The sequence below is a fragment of the Platalea leucorodia genome (genome assembly GCF_965183815.1).
Source record: "Platalea leucorodia genome assembly, chromosome: 1".
NCBI lineage: Eukaryota > Metazoa > Chordata > Aves > Pelecaniformes > Threskiornithidae > Platalea > Platalea leucorodia.
The window spans coordinates 81,510,736-81,535,843 of NC_138823.1; the positions used below are offsets into that span (position 1 = coordinate 81,510,736).

Here is a 25,108-nt window from a genome sequence, read left to right on the forward strand (position 1 = left end):
ATCTGGTCCAACCCCCTGCTCAAGCAGGGCCACCTAGAGCCGGCTGCCCAGGACTGTGTCTAGACGGCTTACGAATATCTCCAAGGATGGAGACTCCACAGTTTCTCTGTGCCAGTGCTCGGTCACCCTCACAGTAAAAAAGTGTTTCCTGACGTTCAGAGAGAACCTCCCATGTTTCAGTTTGTGCCCATTGCCTCTGGTCCTGTCACTGGGCACCACTGAAAAGAGCTCGTCTCCATCTTCTTTGTACCCTCCCTTCAGGTATTTATACATATTGAGGAGATCTCCCTGAGCCTTCTCCAGGCTGAACAGTCCCAGCTCTCTCAGCCTTTCCTCATAGAAGAGTCCTTTAGTCATCTTTGTGGCCTTTCATTGGACTCTCTCCAGCACGTCCATGTCTTTCTTGTAATGGGGAGCCCAGACCTGGACATGGCACTCCCAGTGTGGCCTCACCAGCAATGAACAAAGTGAAAGGATCACTTCCCTCGACCTGCTGGCAACATTCCTTCTAATGCGGCCCAGTATGCCACTAGCCTTTTTTTCCTGCAAAGGAACTTTGCTGGCTCATGTTCAACTTCCTGTCCACCAGCACCCCCAGGTCATTTTCTGCAAAGCTGCTTTCCAGATGAGTGGTCGCCAAGATACACTGGTGTATGGGATTTTTCCTCCCCAAGTGCAGGACTTTGCACTTCCCTTTGTTGAACCCTATGAAGTTCTTGTCAAGGTCTCGCTGGATGGCAGCACAACCCTCTGGCATATCAACCGCTCCTCCCAGTTTTGTGTCATCTGGGAACCTGCTGAAGGTACACTCTGCCCCATCGTTCACATCACTAATGAAGATGTTGAAGATGACTGGACCCAGTACTGACCCCTGGGGTACACCACTAGTTTCTGGCCTCCAACTAGACTTTGTACCATTGATCACCACCCTCCGCACTTGGCCATTCAGCCAATTTTCAACCCATCTCGCTGCTCATCCAGCCCATACTTCATCAGCAAATAACTGACAAACTTCATTGGAAGAGTGCCAGCAAGCACACACCATGGGGTTTTTTGGTTCGTTGGTTGGTTGATTGGCTTGGTTTTCCTCAAAAAATAATAGCAGATACAGTAGAATTTTGCTCTTATTTATATATAGCTAGCTCCATTAGTTTCAAGATTTCATGATCTATATGCTGCAGGATATATTTTTCCAGTTACCATAGGTCAGTCATTACTAACAATCGGTTTTACTAAGCCTCCTCTTAGTTACCAAAGAAATATATTATTCACAATATTATCTCTAACTGGGGGAATTAAAATCAATGAAATAACTACTTTCAGTAAAATAAGTATTTCCTTAATACTTAGTAAAGCTCTGGAAGTCAGTGGAAAGGGAAGTAAAGGTGGGGAAAAAAGCAATCAAACTGTATCATATTTAGAATAGTATCTGCAATATTTTCCTCATTTTAATTTTTTCTGCATTTCCTTCTTGCATACTTTGCTTTTACAAATTAGCAGTGGTCCAATAATCATGCAGCTTCCAAGAAAAAAACAAACAAACAAACAAACAAAAAACCCCCAACCAAATAATAAAAAAAAAAACACCAAAACCCAAACTATATATATTATATATATATATGTATATATAATACATATATATATATAAACCAGTTTAAGGAAATTACCTTTTACCATAGAACCAAACCTCTCAAAATAAAGTGATGATTAATTGTCATTCAGCTGTCCTTTATATTGCATTCTGTGTATGCCTGAAGTCACCTTAATTTCAGAATTCTTTAGCTCTGTATTGTTTCTGCATATATGAACACCCTTTTAGATTAAGACCTAATTAAATTAACCGATTTCTTATTTTACCCTGCAAAAACACTGGTTAAACAAAAGGAGTATTCCAGGTGGAAATAAGTTTCTTATAAGTTGAATGAGACATTTAAATAACTCAGCTACTGATAAAGGAGCTAATAAGGAATACAGCAAGGAGTTAAACTGTGACGTTTTTACAGTTTCAAACCATTTAAGAGAATTAGATCAGCTTAATCCTGTTCCTGAAGTTTTATTATTAATGTTATTTATTTATTATTTATAATAATTTTAACATTAATTCACGAGTACTAAATAGCAATGTCAAAACTAACTGATATAAAACACATTTGAACAGTTTGAGGGTCTCAAGAACACTAGAACCACTAACAATTTCTGTGAAGCTAAGATCTAAAAGCTGATCTTTGAGCTACTTTATCTCAAGTCTTCATGTATTCATGTCAGGGACAAATACACTGTGACTATACAACCCAAAGAGATACAGAGAGTATATGTAAACATATCCCTAACCTGAGCATAGAGTTATCTGAAATTGATGTCAGATGTACTTTTTTATATATTTAAGAGCTCAGAAATCCAGTTACTGTTCTTACACTTCCATCATAATGGGCAAGACTAAATTCTATTAAAGGGACAATTAAAACAAAATTACACTTGTTATTCTTTTCACTTAAAGCCAAAACAGAAAGGGGTTCTCAAGGCTCTGACAAACATATTGAGGAGAGGACATGCCCTTTCTAAATGAGGCCCCCCTACTTTGTATTTAGATGAAGTTTCATGCTGAAAGACACATTACAAGGCAGGTATATTTAAACTGTCACCAGGAAGCAAGTTATTTTGAGAAATACATGCTTCTTTTTGCATTTATTTTTCAATTGAACATGATGGTTTCTAGTGTGGATTCAAATTTTTGCATTAAAAGTCACTCTGCACTCTCTCAGTATGTATTCTGACTTACATTTCAGTCCTCTCTACATTGCTCCAGTTTAGCAAGTTATTTAAGGATGTATTTGACTACTTTCTCGCACCAGTTTGCTTTTTACTTCTGTTTGATTCCTTCCGATCAAACATTTCCTATCCTTTACTCTCCTTTTGGCACTGCCTTCTGACTACTTCAATTATCCAAGAAGACATTTAAATGACATTTGACCACTCATGCCAACCTTTTATTGCCTCCACTATCTATCATTACAGTGATATGAACACAGATAATTGAATCATCCAATGGCTTAAATAATGACCTTCCCCAAAACCCAAACACCTGTTTTCTGTTCTTCTGCATCAACTAACAAATATTCCCAGGTCATTTAGCAAGGTCAGTGACACAGTGGTTTTATTTAAAAGACACAAAGACATTGTTATAAGCCATATGGATAATTTAAGAGGTTTTACTAGCATTCAGGAGATTTTGAAATAGTACTCATTTATTACAAAATCATGTACCAGCTATGTCCTAAGAAGTACTGGATTAGCCCACAGCCAGTGTTCTATTACAAGGTTTCTAGGGGATGATAGCTAGAGTGCTACCCTTTATCTAGTACTGCAACCCCACCACTTCAAGTCATTCATACCACACTTCTTTCATCATTTTAGAATAATATAGACTCATGCTTACTATTTGGCAGTTTTGTCTATCTACTACATTGATGGAAATGGAAACAAGGCTCTTCTATACAGATAACCGGGACATAAATAGAGGCTTAAAAATCCCATTAATATAAAGATGTGCCACAGCTGGTAACATAGACTACCTTCAAAGTCACTGGACAGAACAGCCATCCTTGATGCATAAACTTACTATGCATTTTTAAGACATATTTCTATTAGTATCTATTTTATCATATCCCCTTCCCTATTCTTGCCATCTCCATGGTTATCAGAGTCCATCTTTACCAGTTCTTTCAGGTGCATCCCTTAAGAAGTCAACAAAGAATGCATCAATTTCAGGATCCAGCAAAGCTTTTGTTTCTTCAAATTCCTCCTCAATGAGTTTTGCCACAGCTGTGTCAAACCAGTTTACATCTTCTGAGGTTGTGAAACGATCAGCAATAACACACTTACATTCATGCTTCCACAGTTTTATCAGTACCTATATAAAAAAAAAAGCATTTCAGTCAGATTAGGCTTGCAACAAAGCTATGCCAATTTAAAAGCAATGCTTTTATTTCTTTATTTATTTAAAAATCATATTAACACTAGAAAAGAAACAGTAGTATTTGGGGGTTTATTCAGGAGAGATACCTTGAGCTTCCCATTCTGCCCAATAGCATTTTAAGCTTACATTCAGTTAACTGTGCAAGAAGCCTTAATCTAGCATTCCAAACCAGAGCGTGTTTACCGAATCAGGATTTTATTTCCCTAGCCCTAAAACCATATCCATACCTGTTAACGCAGGTTTATGCACTGATAAACTGCTTTTAACTGGTCATTAAGTAGACAGTGGGTGGAAATAATAGCATCACGGCATGAATAATTTCATGCCAAACACAGATGTCACTCCCAATACCAAATCCAAAGTACTTGGGGGGGGGGGGGGGGGGGGGGAAGTATAAGTGTTTATATTATTCCTTCTCCAAATTCAATATACCTTTAAAGTCCTTCAGTTTGGTCATAGGATGGAGAAGGAAAACCTGCCAGGTTCTTAATCCTAGCAGCACCAGTTTTAATCCTACACTATTACTACACAGTAGTAGAAAAAATTCCAAGTACTCCTTGAAGGCCTCTTGTTTGAGCCTACAGCACTTAGTACAAATGACACATACTATGTCAAGTCTCAGAACTAACATGTAAATTTATACAATCAGATTTCCAGCAACTGTTTGTTATACTTCAAAAGACATTAATTGAGAACATATATAAATATAAATCATCTTAATGCTTTATATTTTTAGCTTCAGAAATTAAAATCAATTCTAAAATTTAAATTTTAGATGTAGTAGAATTCAGGAGCTTATTCAACAACTAGAGAAGTACATTAAACATGAAGTGATTATATAACCCAAATGTATAACAAATTTTCCATGATTACCATAAACGTTGCTTTTCCAGCACTTCATGCTTCAGTGCTCAAAACACTAAATGACTTTTCCTTAAAATAATTAAAAGAGAAATGATGCATAAAGTATTTAGCTTTTCTGGAAGAAAGGTGGATTATGGAAAAAAAAATATCACTATGACTCATTACTCTTCTTCCTTTTAAGCCGCAAGCCAGAAATCATTTGTTAGACAAATATTAGGCAGTGACTGAAAGCCTCAAGACACTAGTGGAGAGAGGAACTGTTTATTTTTTTTAATCAATATATACACATTTTCTTTGGGTTAAAATAAGTTCATTGCTTCCCATAGTTTTCTTTGCTCGCTTCTTTCAAACAAACTAGCATTTGTCAGTAATAGAACAGGCAGACAGAAGCAAACCCTTTTCTGTCAAAAGAAGCGTTTTTTGTTATAGTTATGAAAAAAAGTTATTAATTCAGTTGGCACTGTAAAAGGTAGACTAAAACATCTTTGCCTCAAAAAAACACTGAAAAACTTTTTTAATCAGAAATGGTATTTTTCTAAAGCAAACTCAAATGCCAAGAAGTTAGACTCTTCATCCTCTTTGCTACACTAATTATACACTAATTATAACAAAGCCACTGATGCGCTGCACTTACCTTTGGTTCATTGATCACTTCTGATGTAGTGTTCAGCATTCCTTGCCAAATCCTTGAGAGGTCACGAAGGTTGAAGATATAATGGAACTTGGCTGGTGTGGGCAACATTTTTAGCTTGGTAATCTGCCACAGTCTGCGTGTCAGTGGAACCAATTTGGCTACTGTTTTCTTCACATCTTCTGAAAATCCCCGCTCACTACAATAGTGCCCTTCTCCAATCACACCTGTGAAAAAAAAAAAATCACCAAATGACAGATTTTTCTAAGACGCACTAGTGCAACACCAAGAGCTACGATCTTCTTAAGTTTCTTTTTCTTTTTTTAATCCCCAAAGCCTTTTCTAATTTGTTGAAATGGATTTCCAGTCTTCATTCAAATCTTGATTTACCTTGTCTTATCACCATTCTGCCACCAGCTCACTGGATATGTAGCTCTTAACTGTCCGTTAAAAATGTTCTTTTGTCTACCAAAATAGCTTTCACAGCCTTTGAATAGGTAACCTCTTCTCTGAGACCAACATGATCCTGTCGTTTGTAAAAGTCTAGCCATTAGTCACTCATTCTTAGCACCAGTAGCACCTTAGCAATTCTCCAGCATTGCCACGAAAACTAGGAAGGGCCTTCATGCCATTCCTCCTAACACTTAGCATACCAATAGATTCAGAGATGTGACTGGAATTGAAAAACTTATGGATTGATGAAGTTGCAGGTGGGGAGTGATTACTGAAGGAAAATGTGCTGGTAAGCAAATCAGAGGGAGATTAAGCCTCAGTTTTAATGATGATGTTTCTAAACAGAAGGATAAAGAAAAATCAACTACCATTTTCAAAAATGGGATGGATACAAAGCTAATTTCCCTTTACCAAAAATTTTGTCAATGGAAGAATTAGAAGGCAGAGTACAGTTGAACACAGAAAATTGTCTCTTGAGCCTCTGTGGAATGTCATTGCGACCTCCCCCAGGGTGGATCATGGCAGCCAAAAACTGAATGTCCACAATGTTGGTAAATTCACCAGGCTTTTCCAGGTTATACAGTCCATTCTGTTCCATCAGCTGCCTAACTATCTCATTAGTGACCTGTAAAATAACCAGGTATTATATAACAGAATATTATACACACAACTAAATGAAATACAAAACACACTTATGTACGTGAAAGACTTAATAAAGAGTATACCATTATTTTCTACCCCAAACTGCTGCTTATTTGCTTCAGGAGAAAAATGCACTGTTAGGAATAAGCATATTTAGATTGTCCTTTTCATTGGTAATATCTATGGACAAAAATCCTGGGAGTAGAAGGGAATCCCTAGCTTAGAATTAATCCTTCATACTTCAATTCATTCTCACATGATTTCCAATATTGCTGTATTGGAATACTTCTCCCTTTTAACACAAAATTTCCAGTTTGTTCCAATCAAGCCCAAGCTGATGCATCTTCACACTTTGCATCTGCTACCAAATATTTTCATGAAATTTCCCTGTGTAACAACCAGAAACATCGTTTTTCAAGCTGCAAACATAGAATTAATACCATACAAAAGAATGCAAGATTCCTTTCCTCAGCCATAAATGAACCCCCTGCTTTTCTGTTTGACCAGTTGAAAACCTCCCACAGACAGCAGCACAGTTTTACAGTGCAGCAAGGGAAGAAAGAAAATACTTTTTGCCTTCTTTTTTCCTCTTTTACAAACTAACCTGATCTCCCCACTCATTTATTATGGGCATATTCACATCATCAATGAAGACTGTCATCTTTTTGCCTGCAGGCGGACCATAAGTTGTGCCCATGCGCTTGTCCACGTAGCTTTCTATTGTACGCTGTTAAAAAGCAATTATTATCATAGTTACAAAGAGCCTTTCCTGTCATGCATGATTCAATCATTTAAACATACTGACAGTTTTGTTACACAGAATTTTACTGAGGAAGGTTTAGACAACACATCTGCTGGAGGTAATTGCACTAGTTCAACTAGAATGCCTGCTCTCATGCTATACAGCATTAGGTTGGTAACAGATATAACAAATGTCTATTGTAGACAACCATGCCTAACAGTTTCATAATTTTGAAACCATTTCAAACTTTTCTTTCATTTTTTTCATTTATCAGCTGTCCCGATCGGGACATCAGCAAAATTGATGGTTACTAGCAATAAAGATTAAACTAATAATCTGTCAAATCTGAAAGAACCTTTCCAGCAGACATCAACGTACTTCATAAAAGCATACAGTGATAACTAAATTCACGTACATAAATAGACTTGATGAAATAACTTTGCTTAATAGTAGACTTACCACTTACCACTACTTTTCTTTCCATCATCTTTCCATTGCTCCATTATTCTTAAGATCCAGTTTTTATTTATTCTATACCAAGTGAAAGCTCACTTAACCATGCATAGTTATTCTTCAGTGCAAATCTAAATATCTGTGTTCTTACATTGTGCCTAGGCTCCTGTACAGGAGCCTGGAAAGCCTTCTTATGCAAGTGGCATCAGTTAGACCAAGATTTTAGAAAGTCAGAGTAATCTAAAAGCACTTGTGTCGTAACAGACAATGCTTTGGTCTAGACTGTTTTTAGAGACTTGACTGTTAGACTTTCACATCTCTTTCAGATGTCTTGGTCATCAACAGACTATCATCTATCATCAATAGACCTGACATCTATTTTATAAAAATAGATGTACCTACACTACTTTTTGTTTCTATAGCGCAATCAATAGGAGGAAAAATACTATGGCAAATAAGACCAAAATTACATACTTGTATATTAAACATGTTAATAGTTTCTACTATGCTATAGAGCCAGATGATAGATGATGCATCAAGCTTATAGATAGCACTTCTGCTTACAGCACAGGCAGTGCTTTGGCTTGGCATCCCAAACCACATTAAAAATATTTCCCATATATATAGCCAGCACGTTGAAGAAACTTGAAATAATTCCAAGTATTTCAGTAGAAATTTGGACAGGCAGTACAGCTCCGGATTTAAGTATTCATAGTTCTATTTAGAGCAGCTGCATGTGTTACTTTTTTAATGAGTAATTTAATTTACTGAAATTCAAATTGCAGACAGCACACTTTTTATGACAGATTGTTTTGGGTAGCACTTATTTTAAACATGGCTTTTAGTGAAATCTGAGGGAAGTCACTGACAGCTCTACCCAATTAGTGAGAACTGATACATTTGACCAAAAAAAAAAAAAAAAAAATGTGATGAAACAAATAATATGCATGGTATTGTAATAGTCCAAGAACAGTTCAATAACTACCAAAGAAGTTGAAGGGAACATGGTTTTTACAGAAGTCTTTTAAATCATGTGTTAGGACACCTAGTCCATTTGAGCAGGTCCTTTTTCATTTCTACACTCATTTTCAATTAAACAAATCACTTTCAGAAGCATCCTCCTGGCAAATTCTCAAAACAATCTCTGAATCCAGTCACACTGTTTTAGAAAGTGAATGACTACCATACCTGGAAAATTAATGGCGTAGTTGCAGATGAAAAATTCAAACTCTTAGTCATGTGACTTTCAGGGTTATATTTTGACATAAAACCTTTGATGATAACAGTCTTTGCAGTTCCTTGCTCACCAATTAGTAGGACAGCCTAGACAAAGACAACATTGAAATAAGATGAAACACAAGAACTGGGTGGCTTGGAAAAGCCTCAGCAATCCCATTTAGCTTTTAAATTGAAATGAAACTAGAAAAGTTATGTAAAGTGAACTCTCAACAAGGGACACGTGGAAGCAAAATAGTTAACATCTCATAGACGTTTGTAGGCCTCACAAGTTAAAAATATTTGCAGTTAATGGTCATGTCAGTCATCATCACTTAACTAACAAAGGAATGGATTATTCGTAAAGGGAGTTGATTATTTGGAAAAGGATGTACCACCTAGAGCCTCCGTATCTGAAAGATTTCAATTGCTGTTATTTACCATATGCTGCTTATCTGACACAGTTTTGGTGAAGAATGGGTTGGATAACCTAAAGGTACCTGAACCCTGTAACTCCCCCATGTGGGCAGAGTTCATATCAGCAGAGTCTGGCACTCTGCTGTCCTGTGTGCTGCCCACTCTCCAACATCTACATAAAAAAAATGCTTCTGTTCTGTCCTGATCTCAGCTGTAATTACAGTTATTTCCACTGCAGAAAGGATGGGTGAGGGGAAGACAAAAAAGTCTGGAAGCAGTGAGTATTCAAGAGTTCAAGTATATTTACATGAATGTAGCTCCTGGAATCACCGTTTTATACTAAAAAAAATTAAGTTCTTCCTTTTCAAGAATATAATATTTCACTTCTAATTCAAAAACTTTATCGTGTGCACTGTTAGAACTATTTAGATGTGAAATATAGAAAACGCACCTTGCCCTGTTTCGCGATAGTTTCAATAAGGAAATCCATTCTCACATTGTCAACGTTAGGCACAAGAATCGAGCCATACTCTGGAGTGCTGCTACTGGGATATACATACTCCTCAACACGTGTATTCCAGTGCATCCATTTACCTAATAAGAAAGAAATGAAGTAAATGTTTTAAAAATACAAGGCATTGTCACTTCTTTTATTTTCCATTGAGTTGACTCATCTGTCAGTGCCTCTGTCTCACATATGGTAATCCCACTCTGTAAATTCAGACCAAAATTATAGAATCATATAATCATAGAATCTCTCAAGTTGGAATTAAGAGGCTTACTCTTCTTTCCTATATAAATTATGACAAGGACAAAGCTTATCTGTTTTTAGTCACTTGACAATTTATCAGCACAAAGTCCATGCAGCTTTCGGTAACAATATATCCACATTCTGATTTCTCACAGGAAACAAGGAAAAAGCTTTATGCAACGTCACCGGTAAAGCGCAGCTGCAATATAAAACTTGCTAAGAAGCACAAAAGAAAGTAAGCTACAAAAAACTTCTGAATTAATTCTCTAACAGAAGCACAATTTTTAAATTATTTTTAAGTTTTACCCGATACCACCCAGCTGGGTTACTAACCATCAGATGCCACATAATAATCAAACATGGTATCTTCACTGCCTTCTGGGATACAGGGAAGATCAAGTTTTATTGTTGCATGGTTTCGAAGCCAGTGCTCCATTTTGCATCTGTCTTCCACTTCTAGTAATGCTCCTATACTCCACATAAGAGACAAGACGTACAGCCTTTCCAAGTATTTTGGAGTCAATTCCCCTCCTTGCTCCTGAAGGATTGAGTTAGGTTTTTATTTTCAATAGCCTAAAATTTCTACTGGATAATCATTAGTAACATCAGGTTAAAAGCCTTCAGTCATGTTTAAATTTACAGACGTCTTCGTCAATGTACAGACTGAATCAATATCAAGTAGGCCACAAAATATAGAAAAGCACCCTGTAAATATCACTTTCAATCACCCATTACAGCATTTGATCTGTTTAAGTTCTAGTTTATAATCTGATAACAACCCACCCCCAAAAAAAAAGAAGGAAAACTGCTGTCTGATGCACGCTACATATCAGTGCTTAACATCAAATCCAAATGTGAAAGAGGGGACATCCTAGCTATTATTTTCTAAAGAAAAAGAAGATATTCCTTACTAACTGTATCTTCATTTATATCCCAAGTCATCAAAGAATCTCCTTTCTACATAACCTCATGACTTAAAATTATCTCCATTAGATTAAATAAATATAAAAAAATCCACACTACTTTACCTTAGTTGGGATAAGGCCCTGGAGCATATTAATGCTCTGCATAATCACAAAGGCTTCCAACATCTCCGTCTTGCATTGCAGAGACTGAATGCTGAAGCGGTATAAGTCTGGGAATGATGAAGAATACAGCTGACGCAGAATTTCAGCTTCTTGGAAGGAACGTCTTTTCAAAAATCCCTGTTACAAAGTACAGTGAGAAAATAAATTTAGTTCCCAATGCAAGTCTCCATAAATTCAACTCTAGTAATTCAAATGGTCCAGTGAGCATAGAAAGTTGATTTCTTTTTGGGGGGCTCAGATTCCCTGCCTGTTGGACAGGGTTTGGCTAACAGGTCAAACTTTACCCAAGTATGCATAATTCCTACTGGATGTTAAACATAGATACTGAAGAAAAAAAAGCACTTTAAAGTTTTCAACAGCACAAAAATCATTCTTTTCAAATATTTTTTAATCACAATGGCTGTTTAAGGTATATCACAACTCTGCAAAGAAAGAATAGCATATGTACTGAACACAAGTTTCATTTTTTCTGCACAATGTTAGCATCTAGCAGTGATACAGGGTACACCAGAAACATTTGGCAGTTGCAGAAAAAAAATAAGGATTTCAGGAGGGGATGCGTGCTGGTGTGTGCAGTATTTTTATTGTGCCTCTCAGTATCTGTAATACTGGATAACCAAACCCTAACTAAAACTACCTATTTCTCAAGATCATAGAACAGGATTTGTTCTTTGATGCCTTTAGCTCAAAGTAGTAACCTGCTTCTTTAAGTCACCCAGAAGCTCTCTCTCATCTGTGTGGCAGAATGCTTCTCATTTACTTTCCATGAATTTATTTCCTGCATAAAATACACTGATCAGCAAAAACACTTGCAGATTCTTCCCCAAAAATCAAACTAAAATTTCGCACAAACTGAAATCAAATACATTCCATGTAAACATAAGAAATAACTTTTTGTTGTTGTTGTGAGGGTGGTCAAACACTGGAACAGGCTTCCCAGTGAGCTTCTGGAGTCTCCATCTCAAAACTCAACAGGACACAGTCCTGAGCAACCTACTCTCGTTGACTCTGGTTTGAGGGAGGTGTGTTCAACTACACGATCTTCAGAGGTCCCTTCCAACCTCAACTATTTTGTGCTTCTGTGATTCTTTTCTATACTTCCATAATCTTTTTGAAAATTTTGAGTAAACTGCTCAAAGCAAATGAACTCTGGCACTGATTACAACTAGGCAGATATTTGAAAAAGTTTCTAGAAACAGGTGGAAAACAAAGTGCTAAAGATTATATGGCAGAACTACTTACAATAGATATCTGGAACTTCACCAGCTGTTCAGAAAATATTAGGGGTAAGTAGAAAAGTTGGTAAAATGTTTTGCTTTGGAGGAGGTTGATGAGTAATGGATCAAATACTTTTGATCACTTTGCAAAAGCTGTTTAAGAAGCGTGTTAGAGAACAGCAATGTGAAAAGTTTGAGATCTATTTCACTGACTTTGGAAATTGCTTATGTCATGATATTGCATCCCAGCATGCTGCTACAGTTAGTTGTTTATAAATTGTAAGGATGAGAAGTCTAAATACATACAAGAACCTCCTGAGCTATTCGTATTTGTTTTTAATTATTTTTCAAAGTTCTTCAGAAATATCAACAAATATTATGTTATATGCAGCATCTGAGAATTAGGAACTAAAGAAAGAAAACTCCATTTAATTCTATTACAAAAGTAAGGAAATCCTCTAGTGAACAATGCGAGATTAACACCTACCTTGATCTGCTGGAATATGTAGTATACTGCACTACAAAATAGATTTAAAGGGAAATGTACTGAGAGAGCCATCAAGATATTTTATTTATGAAGTAAAACCAAACCAAACAAAAACCAAATAAACAGTATTGGCTCAAATGATAAAGAACTACAGGTTGCAACTTTACAGCCAGGGTTTTTTTTTTTTTTGGGGGGGGGGGGGGGTGGAAGGGAGGTTGGAAGGGTTCTTTCATGGCTGAAATTAATATAATTTGTTTTGTGTTATCCAAGGGGAAAAAAAAAAAAAAAAAAGAAAAAAAAACACCCCATGTACTTGTTTTCCTTTTGACTGTTGCTACCACTAAAATAAATTAAGTAGTCATGGATTAAGTGAAACTACTTTCATGCAACACTTACTTCAACACAACTAAATTTAGTCTGCATATCACTTTAAAGTGATGAGGTAATTCATCACTGATAAGGCAAAATAAAATGCTTTTCTTTGGTTTTGCTGTCTTTGCAGCTGAATCTATAGGTCAATTTAAACTGAAACTTGTGAGAACCTAACATCGTAGGCCCTATGCAGTGCTATAAGTACAGAAAGGAACAACATAAGTGGAATCTCATGGGAGCCACTATCTTATATGCATAATTTACACTTACACTTTCCCAAGTATCCATATTAGTTTAGGAAGAAAAAAAAAAAGTAAAGCCTTGCAGTAATATACATAAGGCACTTGTGTTGACTGCATGTATTTGCATTGGTAAAACTTCAAAAGCCAATTTTTTAGGAAACATTAAATGCTTTTTTTTGTCCTAATAAGAATGCAAACATATTGGACTTGGCAAAGAAACCTATTAAATGAATTAGTGACGATTCTCAAGTGCTGCTAAGTAGCTGTGATGGAACAGGCAGCTCCATATGATTTAATATCATTTTAAAGAGGAAAGGCTCTAGGCCTCTCTAGTAGTCTAGAGAAATGTGGTAACGACCCTCTGCAGCAACCTTTAGTCCCTCACAAACAGCAAACCTCCATAGGCAACAAGTCACAGCACATGGGTGCCTCCATTAGAGGAGGGAGTCTCTGATGACAATCACGTTCCTTTTCCTCTTAATTGGTTAAGTCTAAGCTGGGTTCCGATGCCTCTCCTTGTGGATCTTTTTGCTCCTCACCTATTCTCAGGACATTATACCTGACCTGCCACTTCAGATCTGCAGGTGGAAAAGAAATCTTGCTTCTCTTGCCAGAAATCACAAGTTTACATCCTTCCTCATCTTGCAAGTTTCTGTTCACCAAAGCTTTGAATGCAGTCTCTCACTCACTCTGCTTTCCATTACAGGGCTAGGGATCTTGAGCCTGCAGTGTCTCTGCAAAGATCCTGCTGATCTGTTTATCTTCCCTGAAGGCATACAAGTCTTCTCACCCCTTCCCACAGCTTCTTCACCTGACCACTCCATGCCCAGGGCACACTTTGTCTCCAGCCCCAGGAAGAGGCACCAGGCACTGCCTGCCACTCAGGCCTCCGACAGCAGCGTGCTGTCTCTCTCTCTTCATTTCAGTCTGTGCTGAAACTTCTAATACACTAAGGACAGTTGTTCTAGGCAGTGCCACAGACGATGCCCCATGGCACGTCAACTTTTTCTCCATTGCCAGACAAATCAGGGATTTATGGACAAGGAATCTGGTTATAAACAAGCAAGCTATACAAGACTTACAAGCATGAGAAGCTTTATGGATTAAAACAACAAGAAATCTGAGAACAATACAGAGTAATCATTACAAAAAGCTTCCTCAACTGCTAACATCTGAAAGTTAATACGAAGCCAACTGTATTTTCCTCTGGCTAGTTAAGCAGCACCGTCTACATGAGCATTAGTTCTATTTTCCGCAGATATTCTCTTTGATTTGGAAAATGAAATGAGTGAATGAGACTGTGAAACATCCATTTTAAAAATTATTAAAAAAAACTTATTAATGTGATACTTTCTAGAAAGGAGGACAGTAAAATTCAGTCTGTCAGCTCATAGTAACCTGTGAAGTTTCGTTCTTTTGTGTCCGCAAACGGGGGTAAATACTCTACAAGGGCCTGGACGATGTTCTAATTTCAGAAACAGGAAGACTAAATTATTCCTAGCTTAAAGTTTAAAGCCCATATAAAGGAACGTTAATTTGGGATTATACAGAACAAAGGTATATTAAACTTGGTTTCCAAGAGAAAGTAATAAAGTAATTCTATCTATGATCACAAGAATCAGTGTCTTAGCCACAAGGAAGAAAGTTTTAATTTTTGATACTCATGAGACAGTCCATGTTTCATCAAAGAAAAATAACGTCAACAAAATATTCTCAATAAGACTGACTGGACAAGAAAAAAATAAAGATAAAATAAATGAATATTTCTTTTAATTTAAATTTTTTAAAAGCATTAATCCTGAGGAGCCTAATTCATCGTTAAATTTCTAAGGCAATATAGGGCTTAAGATTAAACATAAATAATCAGAAACCAGCTTTTTTTTTTACTGCTATTGTCTTGATTGTTTTCTTAAAAGGGAAGAAAACTAGAATTAAATGCTGAACATTTTGTTGAAAGATATTACCATGGAACATTAGGTAGATTCTTGGGAACTCTCATACTTCATCTTTACCAAGATAATTGCTATATGAAAAAAAACGTAGTATGCTCAAGTCTCTGAATGTATCATTCACTACATCATTACCAGCATTCAGTCAAGATAAGGATTTATTTTTCCTCGTTTTTGGAAAATGGAAGATGACATATACAAGAAAAAACTCACTTTATAAATCACTTCAAAATTTGAATATGTTATATGCTGTTCTTCCCTCCAAAACACACCTATAATGTGTTCTGTTTCTCTAAATGATTCATTCCATGCCAGAGAGAGAGTAACCATTGCTTGATTCTTCAGACATTTTGCTTCTAGAAGCGGTAACAGACAACTTAACCAGGTAAGAACATCAATTTAAAAATTACACACTTTGAGGCTGCATTGACTTTATTTCTGGTTCTAAATCCCAACTGCAATTAATTTTAAGAAATATCAAGAGAACTTATATTTTCTTGAGGATTCCTAGATTCCTGAATCAACCTGTTTAATCTTTCTTCTTTCTTGGTCTGAAGCTGTACTAGGGGCTGCCAGGTAATTGGTATTTTGACAACCGAGTTGTTCTTCAATTGTATAAAATACCTTGAATTACAGATTTGTCCCAAAGTGAAATATCCATGTTTTTAAAGTGTAATATGTTGACTATGTTTCTGAAAAAAATTCATTATTCACTCTTGTATAAACTACCAGAAACATTGCTATATTAAATACTGACATGTAAGTTCATAGAGTGCAAAAGCTATTTCATAGCACAAGTCACAAAATTAGGTCCTAAAGTAACAACAGCGAAGCGTTGAATAAGTAACCAGTAAAACTTTCAATACATAAACTATTGTACCTCACTTAGCTATCGTACCTCAAGGATAGGGCTCCAGTTGAGAACTGATGAGCTCATGAATACCATCCCATTTCTTGAAACTGTTGCTGGAGAAGCGTTATCAATATTATGAGGTTCAAAGACTATTTTGCAATTTGGTGCCATAGGTATCCGATCTCCATTTGCTAGCGTTAGAGTTCTGTTATCATCCAGAACAGAATTAAGGTTCTCAATCCAAATAGCATCAACTGGACCATCAAGAACTATCCAGATGTGGTCACCTATAATCCAAAATAACGGATAAAAATGCCTATGGAGGAAGTCCTAGTTGCTTTCAAGGATCAGTTTCTTCTCCCTGCAAACAAATTTTGAACTAATTCTGAATTCACACACACAGCTAGAATCTCAGCTTTTAATACAATTACCATTTCCATCGCTCAATTTCAATTAAGTACTTCATTTCATCACCTCTTGATAATAATTATCCATTGTTCAGTATATAAAGTGTCATCAGCATAAGTCATGTTTGTAATAGTCTGAAACAGTTTTAAGGATCCAGTCTTCAACGCAGTAATAAATTAGGTTTATTTCAACATACATAAAACAACATAAAATGATAGAAATTACAGATCTATTTTAAACCACTATTCATTTGTTTCCAAAGAGTTTGTGTAAATGTCGTGAGATTAAATGGAAGGACCGCTTGAAAAATCACTCTCTCCAATAACATGCTCACTTTCATAAGTAAAAGAGGTCCATTAGGGGAAGATTCTTGTTGTTAGTTCTCCTGCTTGTAAATGTGATCCAGCTTCCTTTGAAGTTTTTCCAGCTCTTTCCATTTAGTAACAGAAATGTATCTTAAAGCCTGCCTCTGTTTCCTAGGAGGGTCTGGGTCAGTCCTGCTCACCTCACTTGGGTACTGAGCAAGAGGCCCTGGCTGGAAAGGGATCACACCTTGGCTTCTGGCTCCCCCTCCCTTAGGGAGCAGCCAGCCCTGCTGTGGATTGCTAGATAGCCTTTCAGTCAGAGACAGTCCCGCTCTCATCTGCCTTCAGAGCAAGTCCTTACCATCTAGGCCTAGGTGGCTTACTGTGTTGCTAGGTATGAACCAAGAAGGTGCCGGATGAGAAACTTTCTCACCTCTGAGGCAAATAGTGTTATATTTAGAGGCTTTTCATAGCTACAGTGCAGGCATCTCAGGCATAAGATGGTCTGGAGTTCACTTCATAAGGAGACATTACAGAAGTGCTGCAACAGTGAATCTGAGGAAATCATGTGAGTGTGCTAATTTATATTTCATGTTGAGGGAAAAAATAGAAAAATCAACAGTTAATGCTATGCTACATTCTCAAGGGTGCCACATTTCTAGATTTGAAACAAAACCAACAAAATTAAATCCAAAAGTATTTTCTATTTGTATCCTTAAAGACTAAGAATTTTTGCATGAAAATTGACAGTGCAACAAATGTTAGGATTTTCTTTTTTTTTTTCCTTTAGTCCTTAAGGCCTAAGGATAAGGTCACACATTAATATTCAGACAAAACAAGGAAGAATCCATCTAGCATCAAACCATCAAGGCCTCTCCTTTAGTTAATATAGCAGTCTAAGTACATATACCAGCATTATTTTAGGTAGAAATTGGTTGCCTAAATAGAATTATCTAGTGCCATTTGGGATGGACTATGGTATGTGCAGGGCTAGCAGGTACGACACAAAGGAGATGCCCATCCTTCTGGCATGGCAGCTGGAGACCAGGTAGAAATCCTGACAGCACCAACATTTTTTATCATATACCAGTGCTGGGGGAACTGACTCTTACCTTCCACTTTTCTTCCATACAAGGGCCTACCATTTGAAAGAGAGGGATCAGCAAATTCAGTGAAACAGTATTGCTACACTACACAGTTTGAACACAAAGCGTTTAGAACAGAGACTATACAATTGACAGAAGTTCTTGCAGCAATATTCCAATGCTTCCATGTAAGTGTAAAAAAAAAAAAAAAAAAGCCTACTAATGTGCTTTAGAGAGATGCCCTGCAGCTTGTTTTGGAGGAAATTTTGTTTTCATTATACCTTTCTTGGCTCTTAAAGTTTTTCTCCAGAGTGTTGAAAATATTCCATCTGTCCAATCATTTGTTGCCACATCAAGACGACCAAACATTTGTGGAGCAGTTATAGCTTTAGGATTCATTCTCATTTCACGATGTGGCTGTCCACAATCTACGAAGGCAGATCATCAGTTAGTTTTGGTATTTCTTTTCAACAGTCAGAGAAATTTGACAAATTCAAAATCATTACACCCAAATGCATGGTTTAATATGCATTCACCATTATAAGAAGTTGTGTATTTACTTGGAAAAATTATGTCTTGCTATACATAAATATTTCTTAATTGGAGCCATCAAAATTTGAGGTAGAACAAGGTTCTGAAACTTTTGAAAGTATAATGCACATTTCATAGATTCATTGGGAACAGAAGAGCAGCAAGATGAAATTTATTAAAGTTTTAGTTTAATATTTTGAAGGCTTATCAAACAATAGGGCTTTAGAGCCTTTGGTTTGGATGCACTTTTTTAAAACCCAATGACTAAATACCAGACAGATGCTCCACATGATTGATTGGTTTTTGTTATTACCTGTTGTGCGCTTGCATACACTTTGGAACAGGCAAAGTATATGATATTGGCATATCCCTGTGAAGTGTCTTAGGCAGCTAAATTCTATCTAGCCATACCACGATCATATAACCCTTATATTTTCCTCATTAACAACAGCTTAAGAACTCCTATGCCAGACATCTTTAGAAAAGCCAATATTAAAATTTAATCAGGAGCCAGTAATGAGATGTTGAAAGAAAGAGCTAAAAAAGGCTTATCTAAAAATCTTAACTATAATCAGAGTTCACTAACATGTAAGATACAAGCCTGGCAAATCATGTAGTTTTACATTTCAAGAGGTTTTGCCAGAAGATCAGCTTGAAAAAAAAGTATTGCAGCAGCTTTATCTTGGTAATAGTTCACATTTCAGGGCTACAGAAATATAGGAAAATAGTATAATGCAACTATCTGTTTTTTCTGCTGTGTTTCCTAAATGGAACAGTCATTTATGCTGCAATGTAGAGCTTACGGTGTTTCTTAAGCACACTAAGGTAACTGCATGGATGAGAGACTGGCTGAGCCATTTTTTACAGAAACTATCCATTTCTGGAAAATTCTATAAGCAGCCGCCTGAAGCCTGTGAAATGGGGTAACACAAGTTTACCTCAAAAGAGATTTTTTTTTTTTTATCCTCCAGTGATGAGCTTTTAGTTGAATAAGATCAAACAGAAGTTTTTCCACTAATATTTTTGTTTAGAAATACAGAGGACAAAACCAGCACACTCCTTAAGTGTCCAACCAGGGCACAAAATTAATATCCTTGAAGACTTTCTCACTACCTAAACCAGGAACTATCTCCTAGCAGCAACAAATGGTAGAAGTAGTTATTTTATATTGCAGATAAAGGCACTGTCTTGTGAATTCTGTTCAAAAAGGACTAAATACTTATGAAAGTTTCAGCATTACTTCAGCCAAGCCTAGGAGATGCTTTAATCACTTGTCCAAGCTGTCTATCCAGACAGTACTCCTCTTTCTCAATGTTTCTAGAATAAGAACTTCTAAGTATCATAATATGGAAAACAGAATATGTATTATATTATATGACTTTAAATGTCAGACATTTTTTAAGCTTTTAAAAGATACTGCCACAATAATTAGTATCACAACACACAAACTGATTCTTCCAGCAATTTATTCTCACAGTGAAGTAACTGAGGCTTTCTATGAAGCAACAACGTGGTTTCAAGTTTACAATATAACAGTTTAATAACAATTTACAATATAAATACTCACATACCTGTCATGGCTTTCATCAAAGTGTGGATGCAAACAGTTTTTCCTGCACCACTAGGTCCTAGTGTCATCAATCCATGCCTTACTTTCTGGGTTTCAAAAAGTTGGATAACTTTCAGTTTCCAAGGAGGATGACAAACAAGTCCAGCTTCCTCCACCTATAGACAGTGATAGAAAACCAAATTACTACTCTTTTAGTGCACAAGATATTCTGATGCTTTTAAAAAACAAAACAAACAAAAATCTATCTTCAGCAGAAGACTACACTCTTTGTAAAGGTTTTTTGTACATAAAAAACTGTTTTGAAAAAGATCATGTTATAAAAAGTGAAGCTCTCAAAATAACAATTACATTTTAGTTCAAGTATAATTTCTGTTTTTAAATTATGTTCCACAAAAAATCTCAGAAAATGTTATCAGTGGAAGAGGACTAACTTTTTATTGATAAGATAAAACTCAGCTTTTACAATTACTGTCACGTAGTCAGAACCATGCAACTGGCACTACCACTTGCTATATTACTCTCATATCAAAGCTCATGTCAGTTCCATTTATTTGTCTCACTCTGCAAGGAAGGCAACACAAGATGAATTCATCAACAGCAACCATGAAGTACATGCTGCCACCAACTCCACATCACCATGAAGAACACCACTGTTAGAGCAACGGAGTTTGCAAAGCACAACAAAGACATCAGATGCACCATTTTCATGGACACACAATAAAATTCTGTTATCGCTCACATCTTAACAGCTCTTGCAGTTGACACCAAACCAGTCAAGGTGCCTTTCTTTCCAGAGTAGAATATAGCCTTCTGACTTGTTTCCAGAGTCCACATACATACAGTAATATATCCAAAATCTAATGACGCACCGACAGAACATATCTGAACTGATTTCTTCACATAAAACAAGATGGTCATGTTAGCTATTCCTTCCCCCTAATCCAATGCCATCAGTGGAGACTTATCTTTCCCTAACTTTCTAACATTCATAGATTCTGCAATAATCTTGTAGACTAGATATTTCCCTTATCGAAAAAGAAGTTCACAAGCAGACGTGACATGTTCTCAAAAGATCCTCTGTTAACAGTTGTACATATGTACTGGGTCTGGTGGGATGGAGTTAATTTTCTTCATAGTAGCCCATATTGTGCCATGTTTTAAATTTGTGATCAAACAGCATTGATAACACACTAGTGTTTTGACTATTGCTGAACTGTTTCTCACACTGCCCCATCAGTGAGTAGGCTGGGGGTGGGTAAGAGGTTGAGAGGGAACAGAGCTGGGACAGCTGACTGTCTGACCAAAGGGATATTCCATACCATATAACGACACACTCGGCAATGAAACCAGGGAAAAGTTTCTCCAAAGTAGCCATTGGTCAGAGATTGGCTGGGTATCAGTCTGCTGGTGGTGAGCAATTGCTTTTACGTCACTTGTTTCTTTTTCTTCTTCATTTATTAAACTGTCTCGATCTAGAGCCATGAGGTTTTTTTCCTCTCTTTTCCCCTTCCGAATCTCTCCCCCAACCCACTGGGGGAAAGTGGGCAAGTGACTGGTTGTTGGCTTAGCTACCAGCTGGGGTCAACCCACCACAACATATAAACATAGAAAAACACTTTAATACAAGTAACGACTATTTTTTCCTTATGACATTTTCCCAACAATTCCTGCCTCCCTTCCCTAATAAAAATAGGCCTTTTGAACTTGATTCTGTCCTAACCTAGCTGTTTTCATTGCACTGAGTTATTAGAGCTCCATTCAATAAAACCTTGATTCACAGAATCACAGAATGGTTGCAGCTGGAAGGGAGCTCTGGAGATCATCTAGTTCAACTCCCCTGCTAAAGCAGGTTCACCTAGAGCAGGTTGCACAGGATCACGTCCAGGCGGGTTCTGAATATCTCCAGAGAAGGAGAATCTACAACCTCCCTGGGCAGCCTGTTCCAGTGTCACCCTCAAAGTAAAGAAGTTTTTCCTCATGTTCAGATGCAACTTCCTGTTTCAGTTTGTGTCCGTTGCCCCTTATCCTGTCGCTGGGCACCACTGAAAAGAGTCTGGCCCCATCACCCTGACACCCACCCTTAAGATATTTGTAAGCATTGATAAGACTCCCTCTCAGTCTCCTCTTCTTCAGGCTAAATAGACCCAGCTCTCTCAGCCTTTCCTCATAAGAGAGATGCTCCAGTCCCCTAATCATCTTTGTAGCCCTTCACTGGACTCTCTCCAGTAGCTCCTTGTCTTCCTTGAACTGGGGAGCCCAGAACTGGACACATCACTCCAGATGTGACCTCACAAGGGCAGAATAGAGGGGGAGGATAACCTCCCTCAAGCTGCTGGCCACACTCTTTCTAATGCACCCCAGGATACCATTGGCCTTCTTGGCCGCAAGGGCACATTGCTGGCTTATGGTTAACTTGTCCACCAGGACTCCCAGGTCCTTCTCCGCAGAGCTGCTTTCCAGCAGGTCAACCTCAAACTTGTACTGGTATATGGGGTTATTCCTCCCTAGGTGCAGGATCCTATGCTTGCCTTTGTTGAACTTCATTAGGTTCCTCTCCGCCCAACTCCCTAGCCTGTCCAGGTCTCACTGAATGGCAGCCCAGCCTTCTGGTGTATCAGCCACTCCTCCCAGTTTTGCATCATCAGCAAACTTGCTGAGGGTACACTCTGTGTCTTCATCCAGGTCATTGATGAATAAGTTGAACAAGACTGGGCCCGGTACTGACCGGTGGGGAACACCGCTAGCTACAGGCCTCCAACTAGACTCTGCGCCCCTCACCACAACCCTCTGAGCTCTGCCATTCAGCCAGTTCTCAATCCATCTCACTGTCCACTCATCTAACCCACATTTCCTGAGCTCACCTATGAGGATGTTGTGGGAGAGAGTGTCAAAAGCCTTGCTGAAGTCAAGGCAGACAACATCCACTGCTCTCCCTTCATCTACCCAGCCAATCATGCCATCACAGAAGGCTATCAGACTGGTCAAGCATGATTTCCCCTTGGTGAATCCATGTTGACTACTCCTCATAATCTTCTTTTCTGCCACATGCTTAGAGATAACATCCAGAATGAGCTGTTCCATCACCTTTCCAGGGATGGAGGTGAGGCTGACTGGCCTGTAGTTTCCTGCGTCCTCCTTCTTGCCCTTTTTGAAGATTGGAGTGACATTGGCTTTCCTCCAGTCCTCAGGCACCTCTCCTGTTCTCCATGACCTTTCAAAGATGATGGACAGTGGCTTAGCAATAACATCTGCCAGCTCCCTCAGCACTCGTGGGTGCATCCCATCAGGGCCCATGGATTTGGAGGTGTCCAGTTTGCCTAAATGATCTCTAACCCAACCCTCCTCGACCAAGGGAAAGTCTTCCTTTCTCCAGACTTTCTCTCCTGCCTCCAGGGTCTAGGATTCCTGAGGGCCAGCCTTAGTAGTAAAGACTGAAGCAAAGAAGGCATTCAGCAACTCCACCTTTTCTGTATCCTCCGTCACGAGGGAGGTCACTTTCAAGACAAACAAGACAGCCTACCATTTCTCGTTTCTCCAGATTTTAAGTTTTAGCAATATGAGAAAAATATGCCAAAATAAGCTAACAAAATTTCTAAACACTGTCATAGCACTAAAAAGGTACCATGAGATCCCCAGCAGAGGGGATGGATGAGATGATGGAGAGGATGGATGAAGACCATGTTATTAAGACCTCTCTTTAATTTTTTAGCAATGACAATTTAAAGCATAAGATGACAAATTAATGTCAATTAATTTTATATTAATATTTATATTAATATAATTATATATTAATAATTATATATTAATATAATTTATATTAATATTTTATATTAATATTTATATTTATGTCAATTAATTAAATAAATGACAATTTAAAGCATAAGATTCAAGTTCTTTATAGTTTCTCCTAATAAAAGCTTAATTTGTGAGTCCTTTTTTAAAGCCAGCTGTATAACGTACAGAAAGCAAAACAGTTTTATAAACATTAGCTGATGATTCAGCTCTTCCTTGTTAGGAAAGCCAGAAGCAGACCTCTTTACTTGTATCTAATCATATTAATTACAAGTAAATGAAAAGTCATATACTCAAATTCTTCAGAAATGCACTTCTGATTTTCAATTTTTTCATGTTAGGGTTTTTTAATGTGGTTTTTGAGTTTTTTATTTCTCTGTTTAACTACTAGATAATTATCTGAGGAATTATTGAAATTCTGGAGGAAAGTTTAATAGAGGTGATCATTTAAGTGTACATACTTCATTAACCTTCTATATCCCACTGATGTTCTTAAGTTGGCCCTATTGAAATGTTCCAAAAGATCTACTGGGAGATGAAATAGAGGAAATGTCATTTTAGGTAAATCTTTTCTCAAGCTCATGTTCCGATTGTTACACTCTATATAAATATTAAATCCTGGGTCACGTAAGGCAACCTTCGGCTGGGGCTGCACGGCTAGAAGGCGTGTCCCCTGGGTGGTGGATAGGGGATCCCTCTCTGGAGGGTGCACCGGATAAAACTGAAGAAGGTGCCGCGAACCAACGCAGCCTAAGGGAAGGCCACCCTGACAGAAAAACCACTGGCCCTCCAAGTCATGGGGGTTGGGCAGGAGGCCAACTACCTCCTCCCGGAAAAAAAAAAAAAAAAAAAAATAAAAAGTTGCAGAAACGACGAGCATCAACTTTCAAAAAAACCGAAATGGCGGAGATGGAGAAAATCAGTAATGAAGTGAGGAGGAGGAGATGGAACTGGATCTGTCATGTCCTGAGGAAAAAAACAACAGAAGACTGCGCCGTGGCCCTTGGGTGACTCCAGAGCACGCAGCCGCAGACCGATCGAAGTGGAAGAACGATGTTCGCACCT

At 37.6% G+C, this 25,108-nt stretch overlaps 1 protein-coding gene across 1 annotated transcript in view; it reads right to left on the minus strand.

Moving 5' to 3' along the window:
- Positions 1–25,108, minus strand: part of DNAH5 (dynein axonemal heavy chain 5) — a gene marked incomplete at both ends in the record, with an annotated part of 134,926 nt that overhangs the window by 49,193 nt on the left and 60,625 nt on the right. Inside the window, 11 exons of the mRNA XM_082326340.1 lie at positions 3,715–3,910; positions 5,475–5,698; positions 6,336–6,549; positions 7,171–7,293; positions 8,950–9,084; positions 9,845–9,987; positions 10,478–10,682; positions 11,173–11,349; positions 16,398–16,639; positions 18,432–18,578; positions 20,253–20,406. Coding sequence (XP_082182466.1) covers positions 3,715–3,910; positions 5,475–5,698; positions 6,336–6,549; positions 7,171–7,293; positions 8,950–9,084; positions 9,845–9,987; positions 10,478–10,682; positions 11,173–11,349; positions 16,398–16,639; positions 18,432–18,578; positions 20,253–20,406 — 1,960 coding nt within the window. The remainder of the gene's footprint in view (positions 1–3,714; positions 3,911–5,474; positions 5,699–6,335; positions 6,550–7,170; positions 7,294–8,949; positions 9,085–9,844; positions 9,988–10,477; positions 10,683–11,172; positions 11,350–16,397; positions 16,640–18,431; positions 18,579–20,252; positions 20,407–25,108) is intronic.